Source organism: Cavia porcellus, unplaced genomic scaffold (assembly GCF_034190915.1).
Source record: "Cavia porcellus strain 051 isolate PalLab524CR breed Dunkin Hartley unplaced genomic scaffold, mCavPor4.1 scaffold_9, whole genome shotgun sequence".
In the NCBI taxonomy this organism is placed as follows: domain Eukaryota; kingdom Metazoa; phylum Chordata; class Mammalia; order Rodentia; family Caviidae; genus Cavia; species Cavia porcellus.
In genome coordinates, this window is record NW_026947492.1 from 42,685,623 (window position 1) to 42,712,580 (window position 26,958).

General features: G+C 36.8%; 1 protein-coding gene across 8 annotated transcripts in view; it reads right to left on the reverse strand.

Annotated features, from left to right (window-relative positions):
- The window catches only part of Fat3 (FAT atypical cadherin 3), a 646,812-nt gene that overhangs the window by 501,977 nt on the left and 117,877 nt on the right, over positions 1-26,958 (reverse strand). For 5 of the 8 annotated variants that reach the window (XM_063256271.1, XM_063256269.1, XM_063256270.1 and 2 more), the window contains exons 2-3: positions 14,881-14,965; positions 10,191-13,499 (exon numbers count right to left, since the gene is read on the reverse strand). In XM_063256271.1, coding sequence (XP_063112341.1) covers positions 10,191-13,482 — 3,292 coding nt within the window. In that variant the 5' untranslated portion in view covers positions 13,483-13,499; positions 14,881-14,965. The remainder of the gene's footprint in view (positions 1-10,190; positions 13,500-14,880; positions 14,966-26,958) is intronic. The other 3 variants (XM_063256268.1, XM_063256266.1, XM_063256267.1) reach the window with 1 other exon arrangement.

Sequence of the window (26,958 nt, forward strand, 5' to 3'; positions counted from 1 at the left end):
CTACTGTCTGTTTTCATTTTCATTTCATTTTTGTTTCAATGAAACATTGTGAATGTAGTGGCATCACATAAATATTTATCAGACTATACTTCTCCCAACTGTAATAATAAATGAAAATATCCTTCAATGTGCATATAAAACACCTGCAAAAATAGCACCATATTTATAAGACCAAAATGAGATGCAAGCTATCTAAAGTCATGGAAGGCAATAAACTTTTCATACTAATGTATGAGAGAATCATTTTGTACATTTATTTAGTCTTGGATTACTATGTTTACAAAATTTTACCCCATTAATTGAAGAAGGAAAAATAACACAGCATCATTTGGCACAGGGAAATAAGAACCCTGACCCGAAGGGCCAACGCACCACTACAAATATCTCTTATTAAATGTAAAAGAAATACTTACACAGAAAAGACCACACAAGTTTGCCTGCTTTTGGCTTACTATCCATTTGGGTTATTTCTTTATAATCTCCATTTTTGGTGGTCATTATTTTTATCACTTACTGCTTATAATACAGTGACAACAGCAGCTTAAGACTGATACACAATGCAGACATAATTACAGATCTGAACCAACAGTTCTTTATTAAAACCTAAATTACCTCCAGCTAATAGCTTAAAAAAAGGTCAACAAAAAGGCACCTGCTGAAAAGAGTCATAAAAACATGTTGTTTATTATTTTCTAGAAGCTTCTAATCTTCTCTCCCACCTGGCTTATATGGCTACTTTCAAGGTTATCAGAAAGTTGTAGAGCGCTCAGGGCTCCTCTGGGAAACATTATATTTTTCTCTCAAATAATTACATTCAGCAAGTCTATAGTCAAGAAAAGTTTCTACTTTCACTTGATCATAACTTTATTCCTCTTCTTCTCTTGCTTTCTCTCTAAAAAGAAAATTTAAGGGCAAGCCTGGACCAAGAATCAAGGAGATTCATTTCATTAGACGATGGTGGTAAGCTTTATATTTTTTTAAGAAAATGAATGCAGACAATGGACACCAATTAGTCTGGATTCATCATGAATTATACACATATTACCAAATTCCATCTATCATACTTCTCAACGCCTTAAAGAGGAGTTGCCAGAAAAGTTTGCAAAAACTAGAAGAAGCTAAAAAAAATTAAGTCATGCATAAGATACAGATGATTTCTGATACCTTTACATATAAGAAAAAAGAAGCATATATTACAGTATGCAAAAGACATGCTAGTATAGAGATTAGTCACTTCTATAAATATCCGGGCTGGAAGTAATGGTTCCCATTATGACAAAAACTCCCTAGCTATTCTATGAATATAGCTTTCCCCTGTGTTAGCTTTCCTGCACCTGTGCTTGCCTGTCTGACAATCAGCGACAGTACACAAATAACATTAGACTTAGCACTGGCAGCTAGTAAGTAGTACTTCAGTTGAGGTAGCTGTATGAAAGTACTACATTGTATGATTTTTACTTTCTTTAGCCAGAAACTAAAATGAATCTTCCATGTAGAACATCAAAGCACATCATCACAATGTTTGAAAGTTTGAAAGTTCGAAAGATCTTTGTACCCTATTATCCAGCCATCTCTGTCTTCTTATGCCTGGTGTGACAAGGTCTATAGCAAACCAAAGTTGTCTGTTTATGCTGTTTATGTGCTTTCCAAGACATGGACAGCACAAGTTAGATGGGGAAGCATAAATTCAATAAAGACCTCTAGTTTCATTTTCATACCTCATAAAAGGAAAACACTAGATAATTATTGTCTTTCTATTGTTTGTCTAGAAAACCACATACAAGTCATTACAGAAACTGGAGTTAATAAGAATAACTGGAAAACATCAGTTCTCAAAATACATTTAAACTTAAAAATCTCTTTAAGAACAATGTACAGAAAAGAAACATTTTATTAGTCTACACCCAGTTAAAAAACAGATGACAAACTCAAACTGAAGGTTGAGGATCATTTAATAATAGAACATTTACAGAGTTTAGGGAAAGGTTATAAAAAAAAAAAAGGTATAGCATTTCAGGTCTAGTAATAGTAACAGTGAGACCACCTTGGGACACTTTTCTGTCTCCAAGGGCTCCACCCTGATCCAGGAAAGTCAGAATGTGTTTTGTTCTCACTTTGTCCTACTTTGTAACCACAATGGCTCAAACACTTTGGTTTGTTCTATTTTTTAATCACAAGCTTGCAACATCCCCAGTATCCACTGAGCCAAAGACCTACCCTCCTACATTAACGGTAACAATTCCTGCTAAACTTCTCCCTCTATAAAAGTAGCTGCTGTCTGCAAAATCCTCAGCTTACCCCTGCCCTCCCACCCAACTGAAAGAAAGGTATACAAACCCTTCTCCCTGCAAGTGCTGGGCTCAGAATTTGGAGTGCTTAACTTCTCTGGGTCAGACAGCTTCACAAACCTTGGTTTCCTTCACTTTTCTAAGTGCTGCTCATGTTTCCGTAAGAGTGACTTTCTGTAACAGTAGTAGAAAATGATTACCATCCCTCAGTTCAGGGATGCATCCAGCTGACAGTCGCTTGTATGGAAAGAGTCAAAGGTACAAATACTGTGATTTAAGTTTCCTTTTCCATAAATTCCTATTGATACCAAAAAGCAAGAGTCCACTGGCTGTGGAGTTCAGCCTTCTGAACACAGAGCAGAAATGAAGGGGGACAGTAGCTAACATGTATCCGAAGAGCACTAGTGGACCAATGAACTGAGTTATAAAATAAAGTTATATTTAATTTTTGAAAGGACCTATATCCCCAAAATAGCAATTAGTTTTATAGTAACTAATGTGTCTGAGACATCCTTTTGGGTATCTGTTTCAAGTGTGCATTTGGTCTTCTAACCCTCTACTGATTCTATTAAAACAATTAGAACTCAGAACATTATATGCTCCGATGAATTAGAGAAATGCACGCTAGAGCAACACATGGGAAGGTCAATGTAAATGTATATGACTTGTGCATGTGAGTTATTCCTCTCATAACACCAGATGTATAAAATAAGGAAATGACTGTCTCTGTCTCTTGGGATGACTGAATAAAACCATCTGTATAAACCATTTTGCAAAGAACTTGGCACAAAAAACAAACAGTACTCAGTAAATGTCATCACTTTTTGCTACTGCCACCAGCATTATCACCTGCAGCTTCATTCTGACCTCTCAGACTGGAAAACTTCCTACTCTGGAAAATGCATGTCTTAGCTGCATCTTTTTGTTCATTTCTAGTTCCTGGCCCAGTCCCCACCACATAGATATTATTCTATTAATATTGCATAATGAAAATGATGGGAAGAGTGGTCATATGCTCTGCCAGGCTGTACTATTAATCAGTAATTATTCATTTCTCATCCCCTTCACATTCCTGTTAGAAGACTGCCTCAGTCCATTCAGGCTGCTGCAAACAAAAAGCCTTGGAGTGCATAATTTATAAACAATAGAATTTTATTGCTGACAGTTGTAGAGGCTGTTAAATCCAAATCAAGGTTCCAATAGATTCAGTGTCTAGTGAACGTCCACTCTTCATAGACAGTAACTTCTGCTTATCCTCAGGTCCAAAAGGACAAGGGAGCTCACTGGAGCCACTTCTGCAAGACTACTAATTGTATTTATGATCACAGGACCCTCATGACTTAATCACTTCCAAATACCTCACACTAAATATTTTTATATTAGATTTTTGTTTCTAATGTGTGAATTCTGGGGTGGGAGGATCAACACTTAGTCTATAGCAGAGTATGTTCTCATATACCTATGTAAGTGTTGAGCTTGACATCATGGTTGCTCTGGCTATTGAAATACAGACCAATTTTGCATGCAGGCTTTAAGAGGCCCAGTAAGTCTTTATAAGCCCCCCTTGGCTTTTCCTTTCACACTGCAAACCTCACACTGTGGGACCAGAAGATATATGAACCAGGCCATAGTTCAGTCCACCGGCTACAACAGTACTACATCAGCTGTTCCACAGCTGAAGGTTTGTTTTGGTAAGGCAAGAAAGTTCGTGAATGTTATGAATCAATAATATAAAAAAAATCTAATGAAATAGAAAAGCTTAATAAGATTATGATAGCATGCTACAGTGGATTTCTAGTCTATTTCACTGGAATTCAAATTCCAGCACAGACAACTATTAAATAAATGATCTTGGTTAGGCAAACCCCAGTATATTCCACCTTGCTGGATTACTGTAACAATTTAGCAGGACCTAGCACAGTGTGTGGCACATAACAGATCATTGATAAAATAACAGAATTAGGAATAATGAATGACAAAATATCTGCCCAATTGCTTATGATTAAAGTCTCAAATCATCTTAGGAAGCTGAGGCAAGAGGATCGCTGCAAGTTCAAGGCCAGTGTAGGCTACATAACAAGACTCTGTCTCAAAAAGACCAAAAAAAGCCCCTGAGACTTGAATTATGCATTTTAATTATTTCTCTACTTAACCTCATATAAATAAAATGGCAAGGTCTTTGCTTAAGTTTGTAGCTTATAAAAATCTAATAGAAAATCAGTTTAAAATATGCAATGTGCTCTTTATAAAACCTTGTAATATCTTTGAGCAGTCAAGAATATGAATCCCTGCTGTGATCAAGAATGAGAATGTATTGTTTGTGAGGAAAAAAAAATCATCAAATTGCATTTTACAAACTAGTGATTTAAATTGTCATTAAATTCACTGTGGTTGGAGGGCCTCCATTAATCCATTTACTCTAAACATTACTGAATAGTTATTAAGTGTCCATGCATGATAAACAATTTTGAAGATACAGTTTTGTTCACTGAGATCCAAGAAAGTCAAAAACATGGAAATGACTAAATGCATTGAATTTAGTCAATGCATTTAGTCAATCCCAGTATGTTCACTTTCGCAAAATAAAGCGTCATAAATATTGAAACACAGAGCTACACTTGGATCCATCAGAAAGCCATTGGAAAAGTTTATTGGTGATGAATAATAAATGATTTATTTGGATTTTAAAATTTGATTGAGGCAGAAATGTCTTTACGGCATGAACTAACTTGTCTGTACTTCATAAAATAAGGACAAACGCTATAGAGAAAATATACAATCTGGTAGCCAGTTTCTCAGGAACTCAAATAAATTTAGGGTAGTATTTCCAAACCACATAAAGAAGGATGTTAAGAGTTTTGAAATGAAGATTCCGGGGCTCCCCCCAACCCAAACTACTAATCAGAATTTTTGAGAACTTGGCCTGGGAATATGCATTGTTAACAGATTCTTTAGGTGATTCATATGCAATTTAGAGAACCAGTAATCAGTGCAAATCATTGAGTAAGCTCTGAAACTTGACTTAAAAGTTTTAAAAGACAAAATTCAAACCAGCTGAAGCCATTATATGCCCACAGGTTAAGTGAAGACCGTAGTCTGGAACTATGACTGGAATAGCTGGCTGGCTAAGTAATCATTTATTCTGTCAGCAGTGCAAACTATGTTTTTATAACTTTGTGACAAATAGCTGATGGATAATTCAACAGAACTGCGAACCTAACGTCACCATGGTGATTACTCCTTTTGTGGGGTATACACTGCCAAACTTCTCACCCCTGCCATCACCCTGGCACAAGCTCAGTCTTTAATCATCAGATTCTTGGGTTTAGATGATAAAATCTACAAGTGAGGAGAGGGAAGGGAAGTAGGAAAAGGAGAGGAAGGATAATGAGTAAGAATATTATTATATGGAAATTTTAATTAGTCTTCATTTTAGAAACACAGGAACAAGTCCAAATCTCTTTCCCTATAATATAGAGAGAAAAATCTATTTTCATTTTCAGAGAAAATGAAATCAGTGAAATGGTAAAGGGGAAAGGAAATTGTTAATACAGTTTTAAAATGTTTCAAAATTTCTCCTGGAAAAATAGGTCAGAAACTTAAGGAGATATAGATTCTATATCCAGTTTATAGCCTTTAATGGATGTGCGTACCAATTCATAATTTTTTAACCTACGGGAGTTAATATTGATAGAAAAGAGCTTTTTCTATCCCAGAAGTAGTATAAAAATGTAAGTGATATAATTTAATTATAACAAAATTTATTCTCTATGAATCATCCAGAATACAGCTAAATAAATAAAGGCCATTGAGTTGCTTTCTCTGACAGAGACAAATGGTACAAACACTTGGAGTTAGAATTATAAAGTCAGCTATATTATCTGATAAAACAATAGCAACATGTTCTAAAATCCTATCCAAACAAAAACCATGTAATAAGGTATGAATAGAGAAAAATCTGGGCTACTTTCAGTAATAGTTCCTCCTCTTCACTACATAAAGCAATTCAATATACAATTTGCTAAAACAAATTCAATGAAAAAATTCAATGTAATTTGGTGAAATGCTCTAGGTAGCCATGGAAAATGACTCAGTTCAGCATCTTCCTATGGATCTGCCTATTCAACATGGATCTGAGTCACAAAGTTAAACATGGCCACTAATAATCCATACATACAATGGCACTACAAGGAGAACAGGGCAGGTGACCAATGATCAGTATTACCAAGGAGTCTAGGGTTTTAAAAACTTAGAAACTTTTTTAACATTCCATTGCTTTCCAGATTTTAGATACATAAAAATGTAAGTGTATTTGGCAAAATATAAGGAAGCCAACACTTATCTTCAGATGGCAGGTAGCACAGAACATTGCAGTTACTTAGCACCAAGTTTGAAAGTCGGCTCCAATTTAACTATCATCTCTATATCTTGGTTCATGAGGTGATAATTATCAGTCCTACCTCATTATGCTGTTGAGAAAGTTAAATATGTCAAACCTTCCGTGGAGTGTTAAGGAGGTTACTATCAATAGAAGTAATGTTTTAGTGCAGAGCAGATATTCCATAAAGTTTAATCCCCTTCTGTTCTTGATTTGCAATTCAAAGGTAGAAACATATTCCAATCAATGTATAGGAAATAATAATACATTGCAGTATATACCAAAATCAAAACTGAATTTTTGTGACATTTAACTTTTCTTTCTTTATGGCTACAAACACATTTTATAACTTACATTGGTCACTAAAATCCATGTTAATTAAAATTGCAGTTTAAATTTGAGATATACAATTGGTTTTATTATCAATAGTTGTTAAATTTGATTGGTACCAAGAATGGTGCCATTGCTGTGGCTGTACCTGTTCCTGTGGTTTAGATACCTTTACAACTAGGTTGTTAGAAGAATTTGGGAAGGACTGAATATGTAGGCTTCAGAATGCAGGATGCAGAACTAAATGGGTGATTCTGATCAGAACTCAGAAAAACAGAATGCTTGATAGGAAAATGGACAGGAATAGCCTGGACTAAGAGGTTTCATTTGTAAACAAGGACTCCAGTGGCACTGGTTTAGAGGTGTTACATGCTGGCAGAAAATTTTATGACCTGAGACTGTAGAAGACTGAGATTAAGAGGGGCAGACTAATTAATCTAATGGAGGAAATTTCAAGAGAGCTTAACATTCAAGCTGTGGCATTATTTGTTTGTTTGTTTGTTTGTTTTTTAGTGAGAATTAGAGGGAACTTTGAAATTCAGAAAAGCTTAAATATTTTAGCCACATATAAGGTTGAAGACAAAGGAGATGTGGCTAGGGCGGCTGCTGAATAGATTAGAATGATTAAAAGGAGAACAAGTACTTTGGATAGGGGCAAGAAGAAAATGTGCCTTGAGGGCATCTCAGGAATAGCAAGACCCCACTGACAACAGTCTCAAAACTGCAAAAATTAAACAGGGCCTCCTAGGTAACTGGTTTTCTTTCCTTTTTTTTTTTTTTTTCCTTTCTTTTTTTGGTCTTTTTCATTTTTATTGGTACCAGGGATCAAACTCACGACTGCTTGCTTGCAAGGCAGGCGCTTTTATGCCGCTGAGCTAAATCCCCAGCCCCAAGGTAACTGGTTTTCTAATAACTGTGATTTATGTACTCTTGCTTAGCCATACAGGGACTCTGAGGCTGCTGCAGCTGTGTCCAAGGGGCCCAGGACACTATTCTTGCTCACAGCAGCCTTCAAAATTTTCTTTGTGTTGATGTTTGTTTAAGAATGCAGAAAAGAACAGTTGTGGGTTCAAGGAGACCTCCCGCTAGACTTCAGAAAGTGGCCTGGAAAGCCAGGCAAGAAGTCCTTGAGAAAGCAGTGTGTGAAGATATGGGAATAAAGTCAAAGATGCAATGAACACTCAAGGAAATAGAAGGGGCCAGTAATTTGGAATTTCTGTCAAGTAAAGCTGAAGGCTGAGGGTACAGCCAGCATAAAACAGAGGTCAAGTGGGCTGCAACTAGCAAGGCCATAGGAATAAGGATGTCCATACTCCCTGTGAGTCACCTTTTACCTCCTTATGCCCTAGATGCCAGATATAGAGCTACAGGACTTAATGTTTCTCCGCTTTGGTTTGGCCTGTTTCTTGTCTATTCTGATATTCTTCTCTTTACGATGTGAATTTTTACTCTATAGCTTTGTAACCTGGGATTATGTAACTTGTTTTGCATTTTTACAAAGATTCAGAGCTAAGCATTTTCTTTGAATCTCAAAAGAGACATGGCCTTGGACGTTTGGAAGGTGTAAGAACCGTTGACACTTTGAGGAAAGGATATTCCACTTTCAATTGCATGAAAGATAGCTGTATTATGTTAAGTGGAAATATCAGCTTGTGTTTATTGAGGAGTGAGCATGGTTAAAGGATTTGTGGTTAGATATCAAGCTGACAAAGAGGGGATATGATGATTAAGTTTGATTGCGTCAACTTGATTGGCTTGATGTTGCCACAGGAATTGGTGCAGCATATTGTTGGTTATACAGGCATGACTCTGAGTACTATGTCCAGGCTTTCATCACTGCCCTGCTTCCAAGCAGAGCAACTTAAGCACCTTTGCTCTGCTATGTCCTCTTACCCTGATGTCCCCATTTTGGAGTGTACCAAAACCATGAGCTAAATTAAATCTTTTATCATTTAAATTGTGGGTTTTGGGTATTGTGTCTCACTGAATGGCAATCAGATTAATACAATATTTAAAGTAGTTTTAAAATTATTTTTCTGGTAGTTGGAACCCAGTGTCTCTATAATGACACCTTTTCACTGACATCCTAATAATCATCATTATCACTAGGACTGTAATAGACTGAGTATCTCTGTTTCTCAAAAATCAGATGCTGAAGCAATAATTCCCTATCTCCATCCCCACTCATGAAAGGACATGGAAAGAAATTGGAAGTTGTCAGTATGCAAACCCTGAAGAACATTTCATCTTGACCAACCCAGTGGTCTCAGACTTCCAAAGCACGCGGACTATGGTGGGTTTTTTTTTGTTGTTGTTTTGTTTTGTTTTTTTAAATAGAAACTCAAACTTACCAAAATAGGGAAAAACTCACTCTATGAGTGTTACAGAAAGTTAATACATACCAATGTGTTTTAAAAACCATAATGGGCTACCATTGCTGTCACCACAAAACAGAGAAGGTAAAGCTCCTCCTTTAAAATGTCCACAATCTTTTCAGACTAGAAAATACACACTGAAAAGATCTGAACAATTTGCCTCATTTTAAAATTTCTACACAAAATTCTCACAAATAAACATGTTTCATAAATAAAAATCACAATACATCTCTTGTTTTCTATTATGAAGCTGTCTATAGAAGCACACATTCAGGTAGTGTTGGAACATACACAATACAAATGGTCATTGTTCAAGGGCCAGATGTACTTGTCAAACATGAAAGACCAAGCAACTGATGCAATAGGTCTTCAGCAAAGCCTTGCTGTAAGGGAAAGATTTCTATAGAAGATCCATTTAAAATTCCATTTCACACTTCTAATTTAAAGCCAGTTCAAATGTAATTTATTTTATCAGGGCCATTCTTTTAGTGAGGGTCAGAAGCACAATCAACAGAGATGACAATTAAGCTTATCAAAAGATAACCTGGAGTCAACAGTGCTGAGCAAGAGAAAACAAAATAAAACAAACAAATGAAAAAACAGAAGTGGGACTCAGACTGGAAACAATAGCTATCAGCATACAAATAGACCTCCTTTCAAACCAACCATTCTCCAACAAAGCTTTAACTTATTACCATCTCTGCAAAGGCAAGCTCATTTGTCATTCTATCTGAGTGCCTCTATATGCCTTTATTTTTCCAAGGTTGAAGATTTCAGAGAGGTGAAACAATCATATCTGGCACAAAACAGTAAACTTACCACTCTCGTCATCTATATTGAACCTTCCAAGTCCACTGCCATCCCTGATGGAGTACTGGATTTCTCCATCCCTCCCAGAGTCTTCATCCTGTGCAGTTACCTGCAGGACACTTGTTCCAATACGCGAGTTTTCTTTTACAGATCCAACAACAGCAAAGTCTGGAAAGTAGGGAGTATGAAGGTTTTCATTGACATCCACAACTTCCACCTCAACAAAGGAAACCGATGACAAAGAGACAGGTCGTCCTTTGTCTTTGGCCCGAACTGTGAGATTATAAAACTGTTGCTTTTCATAGTCAAGCTCTTTGCTCAAGCGGATAGCACCACTTGCTTTGTCTATTTCGAATCTCCCATTATAATCATTGACCAAAGAATAACGTACTTGACCCCCCAGTCCGAGATCTGGATCATGAGTTTCCAACCAAGCAATGACAGTGCCAACAGGGAGGTCTTCAAGAACCTTCACACTATAGCTACTTGGAATGAAAGCTGGAGAGCAGTCATTTACATCATCCAGAAAAACCTTAAGGGTGACAACTGAAAACAGCTGCTGACCATTTTCTGCCTTGTCTCTGGCTTCTATTTTGAGGGAATAGTTTGCTTTGGATTCCCGATCCAATTGGTCTGCCACATAAATGACACCAGTTGAACTATTGATGGCAAACTCTTGTGTATCTGTCAGGACTGAGTAAGTTACTTCACCGTTGGAACCCAGGTCTTTGTCTCTGGCTTCCACTTGAATAATCTCAGTACCAATACTTGAACTTTCAAGAATGTTAACAGAGTAACTATCTTGAAGAAAAATAGGGCTGTTATCATTAGCATCCTCTATATTGATGGTTAGCAATCTCCATGAAGATTTCTGTGGATTACCCAAGTCATAGATGGTGATATTAAGGAGATAGAGATCTGTGTGCTCTCGATCCATGGGCATAAGTACTTTAAGTTGCCCAGTCTCCATATCAATATTAAAGCAACTGTCAGTATTTCCATCAGATATTGTAAATAGCACCTTTCCATTAAAGCCAGAGTCAGCATCATAGGCTTTAATCTTCAAGATGTTAGCACCAACTGGCAGATTCTCCTTCACAGCCATATCAGAAGGAAAAGACTTGTCAAAATGTGGTCCTTGCCTATTAACTGAATAAAAGTCAAGAAACCCATCTTCCAGATTCAGTTTCCCATTTGCTTTTGCCTTAATAAGTAGTTTTTCTGCCAGTTTCTGAGCCACACGAGTTTCTCTGCAACTGAAGCTCTTTGAAGACACCTTCCCATGGAGGACTGAAATGTTAATGGCCATAGGGTCTGCAAAATTCTCTCCATCAGTTGCTGTAATTCTCAGTGCGAAATTACCATTTTTAATGCCGGGATTCATCAGTGACTTTTTAAGCTGTAAAACACCAGAGTCTGGGTTTAAATAAAAGAAACCAAGCTCATTTCCAGAAATGATCTTGTACTTTACAAGTTCAAGTTCATCAATATCAATTGCTGACACAGCTGTGATGTGACCACCGACTGGAAAATCATATGAAATTACTCCCTGACAAGCTACTTTTTCAAAGAGAGGGCTGTTGTCATTGACATTTCCTATTCGGATAGTCACGTTTACCTCACTTTCATGGCGGTATGGCGAACCCCAGTCAGATGCTCTGACGATGAATCTGTAAGTTTCTGGAGAAGATTCAAAATCTAATTCTTCAGTTGTGCTAATTACTCCTGTAAACTGGTTAATAGCAAATGGTAATAAATTCAGGCTGGCAATACTGTAAGTGATGTACCCATTTTCTCCTTTATCCTTATCAGAAGCTGAAACTGACAGAATGCTTGTTCCTACTGGAACACTTTCATTCACAAAAGTGTCATACAGGCTCTGCTGGAATTCTGGGGTGTGATCATTTGCATCGTCTATGCCAATGATTACTTGTGCTTTTATATTACCTTCCTTATTTGTCACCTCCAGTTTATAAACCTCCTTCTTAATGGTATTCAGTGGCTGTGCTGTGACAATCAAACCTGTCCGGGGATTGATTTTGAAGTACCCTGCATCTTCACCAGGAGATAACTTGTATTCCACATCCAGAGGTTCAGGACTTAATTTTATTATAGCAACCACCACACCGGGAGGGGAAAACTCACTTATGTTAACATTGTATACTTCTTTTTCAAATTGAACTGGGACACTGTTTCTTTTAGGGTTGGAAATGTGGGCTGTCTTTAGTGCCGAAAACTTTTGAGGTGACCCTTTGTCTTTCGCTTGAAGAGTGAGATTGTAGCCATAGGGAAAGCTTGCCCAGTCAACTTGTTTCCTCTCTTTGATCTTATATTCATTCATCCACTTCCCTTCCTTAGCCAGGAAGAACTGATCTAAAGGATCTCCAGCCACAATGGAAACGGATTCGATCTCTCCATTGGCCCCCTCATCTAGGTCATCAACTGTCACCACTGCATACGTCGGCTCTTTGTCCAATGAAAAAGGAACGTGAGTGACTACCTGAATCACCGGGGCATGTTCATTTACACGTTCAATGTGAACGTAAAGTTTTGCAGTGCTGCTCACTCCGTTGTTGCCATAGAGTTTCATTCCTCGGTCCACAGCTAAAATTTCCAAATCATACCTGTTCTTTTCATCATAATTTAATCGTCCACTTAGAGAGATGACACCACTTGTTGGGTGAACTGAAAAGAGATCAACTTTGTTTTTAAAATAATAATAGAATTCTCCATTAGAACCAATATCAGCATCAGTTGCTGTCACCTGAGCGACACTAGTCCTTAGAGGTGTGCTTTCTGCTATTGTAACAGAATACGTTGTGGGTGAAAACAGAGGCCTCAGATCATTCATATCTAAAACCTGGATATTCACTTTGGTCCATGCTTCCAAATCTTCTCCTCTAACAGAACCTTTTACTATCAATAAATAATTGTCCTGAATTTCCCTATTCAAAATGGCAGAATTTCCACCCTTAGTTCTTATTCTGAGAAAACAGAAATCTGCAATGATGACTTCTTCTGCTTTGAAAAAGCCTTCCTCATCTCCAGACACTATTCTGTATTTGATATCCCAGGACAAATCTATTAAGGTGATGCCCATTCTGCTCTGGCTGTTGACGTAGGTCCTTGCTGCAGAATTTTCATAGACTGTAGCATTATAAATGGAATGTGTGAAGTGAAAGCCCAGGGGCCCTGTCCCTGGCAGTCCCTGGGAGACAGTGGCCAACAGCTTAAGAAGCAGGAGGATGAGGCAAGAAGAAGGAGGTCGTGTCCCCACACAGTGTCCCATAATTATATCCATCACATCATACTTCCATCCTGGAGGGGAAAGAAACAGAGAGAGAGAAAAAAACAGGTAAATTAACCTGAAAGAGTGAAAAAAGAAATAGAAAATAACTGTTATGAAACAGTGCTTTTTAAAAACTGGATTTCAAAAATCTTATTAAAATATGAATTCAAGAAAAATGAAAACTTCACTACTACTAGATTATAAGGAATTCAAAATCACTAGAATTTAACCTTATCATGTTTGAGTTTAAGTGACACTTTTACATGGCTGATGTGAGTGTTCATTGCTACATGATATGTTTATATCCTGAAGGTCAATTTAGAAATACATAGTGGAGGTGCATTTGTCTTTGATATACAATTGTCTTTCATGTAATTATCCTATGAAAATAGTTATAGATATTCATTATAACAGTTAAAATTTAAAAACTGAGAATCCATGAAATAATTTCCAGCAAAGGATCCAATAATTCATGTGCATTCCTAAAAAATACTATTCAACCATTCAAGAAAATGATAAACATATACATTTTCAAATTAGATTAAAATGTAATGCTCAGTGAAGAAAAGTTCATCAATAAGTATAGGTAGTACGATCCTATTATTATTACTTAATTATCTATGTGCAAAACTGCATCTTTATATTTTAAATAGGTTGACTTTTGCAAAATTTGGGGGTATATCTGAAATTTTTTTGAGACAAGGTCTCACTATGTAGTTCAGGATAGCTTCAAACTCACTATGTAGCCCAGACTGAGCTTGAACTCATCAGGGTCTTTCTGCTTCAGCCTTCAGAGTGCTGGGATTAAAGGTATGCATTACCCAGCTCTCACATCTGCATTTTGAAATTTTACTTCCATGACTATTGTTCAACAGTGGTTATATAATTAATTTCATATAATTACAATTATTAAAAAGGCTTCAAGGTATTATCATTTATTTTACTTACTTTCAAGCCATTCACAATTTATGCATAATTCAATGCTATGAGAATGAATAAGGCAACAGGTAATACAGCTGACAAGAATTGCAGGACCTAAACTATATCTCTCAGATGACTGTGCTGCTCATGCTCAGAAAAAGAAGATAAATGATTGCTTATAGGAAATATTGAAAGGGTCTACAAGAGGTACTTATTATTATTATTAATTTTTTTTTGGAGGTGGTACCGGGGGTCAAACTCACAACCTCACAATTGCCAGACAGGCACTTATGCCACTAAGCTAAATCCCTAGCCTGGTACTTATTTTCATCAGTGACTATTAAATTTTGACAGTCTTAAAACCAGGCAGATTATAAAATAAAAACACCTTCCTGCTTTACGCAGTAAAAACGATCATATCTTTAAAACAGCAAAGAGGAGTTGTGGGGGGGGGGGTTATTTAGCAAAAAGATAAGTAAGTATATTTACATTCTGATAGCTCCTAAAACCTCCAAATTGGAGTTCTGATGTGAAGCCATACTCTGCAGGCCCCTGGTTTTAGTCTCTTCCTTTTCTGCAGGGCATATAAAAACAGAGAGGGTGAGAAATGAATCCTTCTGAAGGTAACAATGACTTACACTGAATGCCAGTTTTTTCATGCTGATCTATTGAATTTTCACAACAATCCTAAGGAAAAGGTTACTATTTTACTGAACTATATACTATAAAAAGCAATGGTTACAGAATTTAAGCCATTTGACTGGGACATTGCCCAAGCAATGTCCAGGAAGTAAGTGGTAAAACACAGTCTTAGTCTCTGAGTTTTCTTACTCCCAAATCAATACTTTCCATCATTACACCATCAGTCTCTCTAAATTATTTGCAATTAAGAATGCAAATTGAGGCTTCTATATGTACATCTGATATTATTTAATTCTATAAAATTAGTCAACCAGTATCATTGATTGGAAAGCATGAAACCTATTCAGCTTCTATATTTGATTATCTCCTTCTTGGTTTTAAATTAGTTCCAAGTAGTCTCTGTATGTTAAAGTGCACACCCTCCAGAAATCAACACATTAAAACATTACAAATTATTTTTGTAACTTATAAATAGCTTTAAATCCACCATTGGGAAAGCATATATTATTACAATGTTCTTGTAGATAAGAAGAGCAAGCTTCCTTTTACTAGTATTAAGAGTCTGGATTAGAATTCAGGTTCCTTCATGATCCCATAAGGCTTGCCCATTTTTTTTCAGCTCTGCCTTTCAAAATGTTTTCAGAACAAAATGCTCTCCTAACTGGGTGTACAGACGCTGGATTACAACTGGGGATGAAATATGCCTGGTTGCTGTCATGTGGTGAAGTATCTACGCTAGGATAAATAGCAGGTAGAAAGTCGATTTTTAACGTGAGGGTTTCACATGCAAAAGAGAAAGTAAAAATGAAAAGTAGCAAATAGGAAATAACTCTCCAAAAAGAAATTATTTTCATATGCAGCTCCTCTGCCTGTCCTTGATAAATGCCTCAGATGCTAAGTATGTGAAACAGGAAGACTATGGCACCGGCTCAGGGTAAAGGCCAAGGTAGAAGGTAGCTAGCAACCTTGCTCAGAAACGTCCCAGAAAGCCATGGATGGGCCACTGCTCATCTCAGAGGAAACTGGTGAGGAAAAATGATATATATACAGGGTTTTATTCTTTCCCTCCCTCCCCTCCCCTTCTTCCTTCCTTCCTTTCTCTCTCTCTCCCTCACCTCTCCTCCCCCACCCCCTCTCAGGTAGCATGCAGTAGGTATGAATGCCTGCCTGGGAGAATGAGAACCCCACTAAGCTTGTGCAAATGAAAGTGCCATTTGGTGGAGTACACTCAACTGAAATATAAGCAATCCTCTCTTAGCAATCCTAGATGTAAACTAGCAGAGAGCTTAATGACACTCCCTATACCTCACTGTTTTTTCTTTACCTGAAAATACACCAAAGCAGTGGAGATACATTTAGTTTTAAGTTGGCTGTAATCACAGTAGAGAGAGGTAGGCTTTTATAAAGGAAATAAAGGCCACCTTACATCTTTTTAAAGAAAAACACTTGGAGGACGCACAGTGATGCAGAGAAATACATTTCAATTTCTGTCTCATTTCCTATTCATCATTTTCAGCTTCAAAGACTGCCAGAGAGAATAATCCAGATCTCACAGTCATCAGAGAAGAAAAATGTCCCCAATAATCAACATAATTGAAATGAGCTTTCCCAAACCTTTTACCAACCCACACCCTGAGCCCACAAAGAAGGAAACCCAATAGGAGGATGCAAATTTGTGCATCATTTTATTACTGGTATCCAGCAGTAAAGCACTTACCACATACGAGGAAAATAATACTGATTTGCTACAGAACCAGAAGCTAGAAACCTTTAATACACCTACTACCCAAATCTCTCAAGATAAGCTCATTTTACATCAGGGTACTAATCTAGAATTTATTCATGTTAAAAATAGCCTTAAAATTAGATGATCTGATCTCCTTGGTTTATAAATAAGGAAGCTGAGGCTACAGAATGAAGGGACTACCACTTACTCTCAGGTCTCCCAAAGTTCAGAGCTAATATTAAACTATAACATGATGACTCAAATGAGTTAGTGTCCAGTGAGTTAGTGTAACAGTTTTAGAATGGTGGCTCATAATCATTTTAGAGTATTCTTCATGTTTAGAGACCTTATTACTTTCCTGGTGCTATTCCCTCACTCCCTTCAAAGCAAAGAATGCCATTACAGTATTAAAAATAAAATCATTCAATTTAATTATTCAAAAATTGATACTTTTGCGAGTGCGGTGGGTCCTGAGCAGGCCTACAATGGCCTCCCCACTCCCAGCCATGGTTGGTGAACTCTGGAGTTCTAAGCAAGAGGGCACCATGGGTTCTAGAGGCTGTGTGGCCTGGAGTGAGTGTCCCCCGCAACATCCCCCAAACCTAGCTAGTTTGGGATCCTCGCTTGGTCCTGGACAGGAAACTTCACAGCTTCATGTTGCACTGGACCAGCTCAGTGGGTCTTGAGCTGGTCTGCCCCACTGCCAATGACCCTCTCTGGATCTGGGGAATTGGATGGCCAGAGTTCCAGGAGCTGAGGACATAGAAGAGGATTTCCAACAGACCCTGGGGAAGCCTTGGAATAACACTTGAAACACAGGAATAAAGGAAAATGACAAAATGAAAGACCAAATTACAATCTCAAACCTCCTGCCCAACCCAAGAAACCTTAGGAGCTATGTACAGAGAAGAAAATATATGCCATACACCCGAAACATCAGACATAATAGCAACTGAAATAAAGAAGCAATTCCAGGAAGTTTTAAAGGAATTCAAACTAGAAATAATCTCCCAGGTAAAAGAAAAACAGGATAAAAGAAATGGAGATGCTGAATATATCTAAAGAAGACAGTTAAAAAATGGGAGGAACAAACACAAAAATAGAATCCCTGGATGAACAATATAAGAAACAAACAGAATACATAAAGCAGATGCAAAGAGATATACAAGAAAACAAAAATTCCATTGAAAGTTGTAAAAACCACCTCAATGAAAGTGAAGATAGAATTTCAGACCTCGAAGACAAGATTGCAGCTAGTGAACAGGAAAGGAAAGATCTTCTAAAGATAACAAGGATTCAGGAAATAAAAATTCAACAACTGCAAGATGATGCAGAGAAAAACAATGTAAGATTGATAGGGATAGGGGCTGAGGATTTAGCTCAGTGGCATAAGCACCTGCCTTGCAAGCACATGGTCTTGAGTTCGATCCCTGGTACCAGTAAAAAAAAAAAAAAAAAGATTGATAGGGATAAATGAAAAAGAAGGGGACAACACAAAGGATAACAAGAGGATATTTAGACAGTTAATAGCTGAAAATTTCCCAAACATAAGATTGGAAACCAACATCAGGATCAGTGAAGCATCGAGAACTACAAATAGTCATAACCAAAACACAACTACACCAAGATATATAATAATCACATCCCAGAAATCCAACGTGAGAATAGAATATTAAAAGCTGTCAGAGAGAAAAGACAGATCACTTATAAAGAAAAACCTATCAGAATCACAGCAGACTTCTCAGCACAAACACTAACGTCAAGAACAGCAGGAAGTGAAGTATTTCAGATCCTAAAGGAAAATGACTTCCAACCTAGACTGATGTATCCTGCAAAACTGTCCATCAAAATCGATGGAGAAATAAGATACTTTCATAATAAAGAACAGCTGAAGAACTTCATGATCACCAAGCCAACCGTGCAAAGAATACTGAAAAACACTTTAGATACACTGAGGAAAAAACCACGAAGCAAAGCAGACAAACAGAACACTAAGATAAAGATGAAACAGCAGAAAGATAACATGTTAACAATAATCCAACATATAACAGTTGAAACCATCAATGTAAATGATCTCAAAGCACCAATTAAAAGAAACAAACTGGCAGATGGATCAAGAAACAAGATCCAACCATATGCTGCCTACAAGAAACCATTCTAACCCAAAAAGATACTCACAGACTGAAAGTCAAAGGATGGAAGACAATACTTCATGCAACAGGAACCCCCCTAAAAGCGGGGGTAGCTATTTTGTATACAGACAATGTGAACTTCAAACCAATAATGGTCAGAAGAGATAAAGAAGGTCCCTACATACTGGTTAGGGGAAAACTTCAAAAGGAAGAGATAACTATCTTAAATGAAAAACCAAATCAGCAGTAACACAATCACAACAGGAGACCTTAACACACCATTGACACCAAGGGACATATCAACCAGATAGAAAATCAGCAAAGAAATAACAGAAATGAATCACACCTGTGAACAAATGGACTTGATAGACATAATCAGAGTATTCCACCCAACAACAGAATACACCTTCTTTTCAGCAGTACATTCATTTTCTAAAATAGACCACATATAAGCTCACAGAACATATTTAAATAAATTGAAAAGAGTTGAAATTATTGCTTGCATGTTATTGGATCATAGAACTATGAAATTAGAAATTAATGATAAAAGATATGGAAAAATCACACAAGCACATGGAAACTGAAAACATACTCTTGGTAATCAATGGGTCACAGAGGAAATTAAACAAGAAATTAAACAATAACTACAGGCAAATTAAAATACAAATACAACTTACCGGAATCTGTGGGATGCAATGAAAGCCGTCCTCAGAGGAAAATTTATTGCACTGAGTTCCCACATCAGGAAAACAGAAAAAATACAAATAAATAACCTGACGTTACACCACAAACATCTAGAAAAAGAAGAGCAAGTCAGGCCCAAAGCCAAAAGAAGGGAGGAAATTATAAAAATCAGAGCAGAAATCAATGCAATAGAGACTAAGAAAACAATCCAAAGAATCAATGAGTCAAAGAGTTGGTTCTTTGAAAGAATAAATAAAATTGATATGCCCCTAGCTAATGTTATTTAAAAAGGGAAGAAAGAGCTCAAATTCATACAATAAGGAAAGAAAAAGGTGACATCACTCTGAAAACAGACTATATAGAAATACAGAAGATCATCAACACCTATTTCAAAAACCTCTACTATCAAAGTTTGATAACATAGAAAAATAGACAGATATTCCTAGAAACATATGAAGTAGTAAAGCTAGGTCAAGAAGATGTACAACGGCTGAATAACCCAATTTCTATTAATGAAGTTGACAATGTAATTAAGTGCTTACCTACAAAGAAGATCCCAAGACCAGATGGATTCACTGCAGAATTCTACAAGAAGTGCAAAGAAGACTTAATGTCGAAACTCCTCAAACTCTTCAATGAAATTGAAAGAGAAGCAATCCTTCCTAAGTCATTCCTGGAAGTAAATGTTACTCTAGTACCAAAACCTGAGAAAGACCCAACTAAAAAAAAGAACTACAGGTGAATTTGCCTAATGAACACAGATGCAAAAATCCTCAGTAAAATATTAGCACATAGGATGCAGCAAATCATCAAGATTATATACCATGACCAAGTAGGATTCATCCCAGGCAAGCAAGGATTCAACATACATAAATCAATAAATACAATCTACCATATCAATAAAGCCAAAAGTAAGAATCACATGATCACTTCTCTAGATGCAGAAAAAGCTTTTGATAAGGTCCAACATTCATTTATGATAAGAACCTTACAGAAAATTGGAATAGTCTTTACCACAATATAATAAAGGCCATCTATGACAAACCAAAAGCTAGTATCATACTAAATGGCCAAAAATTGAAAGTCTTTACCTTAAAATCAGGCACAAGACAAAGATGTCCCTTATCACTACTCCTATTTAATAAAGTACCGGAAATACTATCCAGAGAAATTAGACAAGAGAGAGAAATAAAAGGCTTACAGATAGGAAAAGAAGTTAAATTATCATTATTTGCAGATGACATGATACTCTACATAGAACACCCCCAAAACTCCACTGAAGGACTCTTAGATATAATAAATAAATTCAGCAATGTAGCTGGATTAAAATCAATACTGAAAAATAGATAGCATCCCTATACACTAACAACAAAATCACTGACAGAGAAATAAGCCATACCCTTCACACTAGCAACCAAAAAAAAATGAAATATTTAGGAATTACTCTCACAACAGAAGGGAAAGACCTATATAGGGAAATTTATAATACACTGAAAAAAAAAAAAAAAAAACAAAACTGAAGACGATCTCTGAAAATGGAAAGACACCCCTTGCTCATGGATAGACAGAATAAATATTGCGAAAAAAGTCCAATCTCCCAAAACTGTTATACGGATTCAATGCAATCCCAACAAAAATACCATCAACATACTTCATAGATCTTGAGAAATCACTCCTAAAATTCATCTGGAGTGAGAAGAGACATAGAATAGCAAGGGCAGTTCTAAGCAGCAAAGGCAAGGCAGGAGGCATCACAATCCCTGACTTGAAGTTATACTACAAAGCAACTGTAGTAAAATCAACATGGTACTGGAATCAAAACAGAGCCAAAGATCAGTGGAATAGATTAGAAGATACAACCACAACCACAAACACACTCAACCACCTTATCTTTGATAAAGAGGCCAAACATGTTCACTGGAAGAAAGACAGTCTCTCTAATAAATGGTATTGGAAAAACTGGCTCTCCATATACCAAAAACTAAAACTAGACCCATGCCTATCACCATATACTAAAATAAAATCTAAATGGATCAAAGATGTGAATATTAAAACAGAAACACTAAATCTATTGGAAGACAAATTGGGTAAAAACCTTAAAGACATAGGAGTAGGTAAAGAATTCCTAAACAGGAATCAAACTGCACGGGAAATACTTCCCAGAATCAATAACTGGGATCACCTTTTATTAAAAAGTTTCTGCATGTCAAAAGGAATATCTAGCATAGTGAAAAGAAAACTCACTAAGTGGGAAAAAGTCTTAATGAACTGTCCATCAGACCAAGGACTTCTGTCTAAAATATATAAAGAATTTTAAAAAATCAAAATTCAAAGATCCAATCCCAAAACGGGAATCTGAGATGAATGCACAATTCTCAAGATGAAGAAATACAAATGGCAAATAAATACATGAAAAAAAAGGTTCATCATTAGTCATTAGAGAAATGCAAATTAAAACCACACTGAAATTTCACCTCACTCCTGAAAGAAGGTCAAGGATCAAGAAAACCACCAATAGCAAATGCTGGAGAGGCTGTGGGGAAAAAGGAACTCTCCTACACTGTTGGTGGGAGTGTAGACTGGTGCAACTGTTGTGGAGGTCAATCTGGAGACTTCTCTGGGAAAAGCTGGGATTGGAAATCCCATTGGTTCCAGCTATTCTACTTTTAGGAATATTCCCAAAGGAACTGAAAGCATCATACTGCAGTGATATATGTGCACCCATGTTTATAGCAGCCCAATTCGTAATAGCCAGATCTTGGAAACAACCTAAGTGTCCATCAACTGAGGAATGCATAAAAAAGTTGTGGTACTTTTTCCAATGGAGTACTACTTAGCCATAAAGAAGGATCACATTGAGATATTTATAAATGGGCACAGCTTGAGACCATACTCATAAGTGAAATAAATCAAACTCACATGTATGAATACCAAATAGTTTCCCTAGTGTAAGAAATGATATGAATACATAAAAGTATGTGGTAAGCATGATTCTCCATTATATTGCTTTGAAGCCTTAAATAATGTTTTCACTCATTAACTGAAATGATTCTATTCTGGGTTGTTTTATTTTATTGCCTGTGATGGTATGAACAGCTATTATGAAGAAAACAAAACATCATAATAGCTATTGGTGATTTAATATCATCTTGTTTTGAAGTCCCATCAAGCTGCTGTTCTTCTGTCTCCATTGGTTTTATTAGGTTGTATCTTACTGGATTTTTTTGGTCTTTTTCCTTTTTATCAGTACTGGGGATCGAACTCATGACTGCCTGCTTGCAGGGCAGGTGCTTATGCCGCTGAGATAAATCTCCAGCCCCCATTTTATTGGATTTTATTATATGTGATAGTATAAACAAAAAATTTTATAGGCAAAGAGATAATATAGAAACCATTGCTCATTTTCTGTTAGCTGGTTCTAAATACACTGTAATAATTTCTTTCTCTTGATGGTTTCACACTGTCTTGATATGTTTGCTGCTATAGTATACCAAGTTATACTCAAATATTTCAAGGAAAGAGACACTGTGGTAACTACTATTACGTCGGGTTATCTTGTGGTGAAACACTGTGTTGCTTAAATGGTTCTGTTCTTACCTGTGTTGTTATGTTGTTTTGTCCTCTCTGATCTCAATCTCCTTTTTTCAATTAATTTATTTTTTGTATTATTTTTTAATAACTTAAAAAAATAGAAGGATATATTGTAGAACTTTTTTGATTTCCTATTTACTTGATTTGAAGCCCTGTATTGCTCTCACCATCTTGTTTTGACTGATTTTACTCTATTGTGTTTTGTTTGATAGTATCAAGTTTGAGAATATAGGCAACTACTTTGAAAGCAATAAGATTCACTATGATGCCCATTCTGGTTTAACTATTATCTTCTTTTGAAGTCCTGTAATGTCTCGCATGGTTCAATTTTATTGGTTTTGTTCTGTACTGTTTTGTTCAATTTTATTATACCTAATGATATAGGCAATTCTTTTTAAGGTAGCAAGAGGCATTATGGTAACCATTGTTGATTACCTTGTATTCTGTTTTTACATCATGTACTATGTCCATCCTTTGTTTTGACTGCCTCTGCTTTGTTTTGTCACATGTGGTTTTATTCTCTTTCTTTGGTGTGATTCTCCTTAAAAAAAAAAAAAGTAGTAAGAACTGTGGGAGTAATAAAACCCAAAATGTATAATTATTATTGTAAATGAGAGGAAAAGAAAGTACTCTAAAGGATACAACTGCAAGTGTGTTTAGGTGTGTAAGATAGATAACCACATTACAAAGTTTTTGTTAGATCATTGAACACAACTGTTTGCAATCTCACTGTTTGAAAGTCCACTTTGTATGCTTTAATTTTGTAACTTGAACAACTATTTCTAAGATGACAATATGTAATCTATTAACTAGTGATTTCTTACTGTTTAGTTTTTTGAAATTCTGTATTACTTGTACTCTTTTTCTGTTTTTTTTTTCTTTAAATAAAATCAAAAATTGATCTTTCGCATACTGATTTCAGCAAGACACTGGAATTTCATTTCTTAAAATCCAAAATGATGAGTATCAAAAACAAATTGAATATACTTCAAAATAAAGTGAAATTGAATAATCATATGCTAAAATGTAAATTAATGTTTAAAAAATAATACAAAAGTATCAGCACTAAATGTGTCAGCTTCATTTGCTAAAACCAAAATACCTCATATTTTTTATGCCATTATTTTTATAGAAGAAAGAATTCCTATCTGGCATAAATTATACCTTGCATTGTTTCTACTGCTTTGGGAAATCTGAGTGCTAAAAGTTAGGAATTTGGTATCGTTTTACAAAGTACATACTAGAATAAAACTTTAGATTCCTTTTTTAACATTCAAAATAACTTCAGATTAAAAAAAATAGTTCTTCTTTTCTCCACTGAAGTTGAGCTGTTTCTGAAGCCAATGTGATAGTCATACTGTTTTAGATGCTTTGAACATTGATTTATTCTACTGCTTCTGGATCATGTTAAAGAAAGTGCTTGATTCTCAACCTCATTCTATTTTATACAATATAACATGATCAGTAATTTTTACACACTCTCCAAGGAGATCATTAAACTTTCACTCTTTCAGACATTTATTTTTCAGATGTGGTCCTCGTGTGCCTCTTCATTCTGCCCTGTATGGCCCATTATAGTGGATCTTGGCATGGGAGTTAGCAAGCCATGCAGATTTTTCTTCCCAGAGGCTAAAGAAGTATCAGAGACTTCAGGGACAAGGGACAAGCAATCAATGAAGTCAAGTGTCAGGGACGTCACTGACTGCAGGTGTTTGTGCTCATGTGGTTGGTAACCTGGTGACACAATTTTCTGCCACCATGAAATGAGTTAAGCAGTTGAGATATTGGAACAAGAAAATAAAGCTTTTGCAGAGAATATTCTCTTTTTACTCTATCTCTACTTATGTTTCACTCTGAATAAGTTTATTAGCCAAAAAGGAGGGATTAGAAAGAAGTATGGTATGATGGGTTTAAAACAAAGAACGAAGTGAATACATGGAGAATTTTCCATCATAAGCATCGTTTGTAAAGATGACTGGTGCTCAAAATGCAAATGCAATATCTCTCGCTCGCTCAGGTGTGGGCTGTGACCTAGCAGTTACCTGCACAAAGACAGTACATGGCTATAGAACTCGCACTTTGGCTTCTGTTGTAGTCAGGGGTTGTACACAGAGAATAATTCAGATCAGTACATGGAGTTTAGAATATTTTTATAATGGTCACCGGAAGTTAACACAGGAGGATGTAGGAAATCTATCCACAACACCAAAGAAATAGATTATTTAGTCAAGAGTCTAAACTCCACAGTAATGTCCCACATGAGTCTAGATAAAAACCCAGAGCTCAGGACAACGCCTCCACGAGTCCAACTGGAAGTCCAGAGCCACAAGGACTCACACCAGTCTGTTTTACGGATTCATGCCGGGAAGACTCCAGGGTCAGCGGTGGAAGCCAGAAAGTCTATGCCAGCAGGATGAAGGAGCTGTGCTAGTGGGATGAGGGTTCTATGCTGGAGCTGAGAAGTCACACTCACAACAAAGAGCGGGGCTGTCCTGAAAGGAACCACAGCTGTCCTCAGCGACACAGAGATCCCGAGCTCCTCCAACGACAAGCACAGTCGGGTACGTGCCAGGGAGCAGCATGACGAGTTCATCCTGGAGACCAGGCAGCACATGTCTTCCCCTCCAGAGCCAGGAAGCAATGCTCGATGTGAGGACCAAAGCTTCTCCAGGAGAACCAACAGCTCAGACAGCAACTCGTAGGAGAACCCATAATGCCTCCTTAACGCCTCAATCCCTCCCCACACTTCCCTTCTTCTCCACCTATTTATCTTGGCACCCCTCCTCAGGTGGAAGATCTTCTCTCAATGCATGCTGATGTAATCCAGCTAGCGTTAAGGTGACCACCAGTTTTCAAACCATAACAGCATCCGACTTCCTGATACAAACGCCAATTCTGTCACTTACAAGCCATACAACCTTGGACAATTCATTCAGTCTCCCAGCATACTACAAAAGGAAAAACAACAGTGCCTACCAAATGGAATTTAAGTTAATAAATCCAAAGTACAAAAACTAGTTCCTGACACATCATAAGTATATACTTGTTTACTGTTACTGTCATTAACTAAAGCAAGAGTACACAAAATCTATGAATCTTAAAATAAGAGGACTTCACAACCGAATCCACAGTTGCTTTTCCAGTAGTGCAAGCCATCTTAAAGGAAAGGTGTCTTGGGGCTGGGGATTTAACTCAGCGGCATAAGCACCTGCCTTGCAAGCAGGCAGTCGTGAGTTCGATCCCTGGTACCGATTAAAAAAAAAAAAGGAAAGGTGTCTTCTCTTTGCTAAAAGCAAAAAACATTATTTTCTTTGTCCCAAAGGTCAGAGAAAGTTTAGGTAAATCCAAGTTTTGTCACTTACAAGCTTGGTGCCTGAGCTATTATTCAGAAGCTTAGTAAGTCTCAGTTTCCTTACTTGTAACATGAAGACTAGAAGAGTCACCAGGGTCAGGTGAAAGTCTTAGTGAATGTCTGGCATATAGTCAATGTTTCGTAAATATAAAGTGACATCATTACATAGATGTCAAGAAGATACAAACTGGAAAAGCAATGAAAAATGGCTTGAGAATAAAGGGCCTGGGTGGCCCTTTCTTAATTTTGAAAGCTTCCCTTTCACAGGTCCCAGGCATGTGCCAGGGGTTGGAATCAGTGTCACAGTTCTGTGTATTGTGACAAAGAGCTACTGCCACAGCTCTGAAATTTGTTTCCATTGCTGCAAGTACATTTCAAAACAGAAAAGTGCAGTGGCCTTAGGGAGCTCCTCCGCAGAACTGCTATTTAATTCCTGGGGA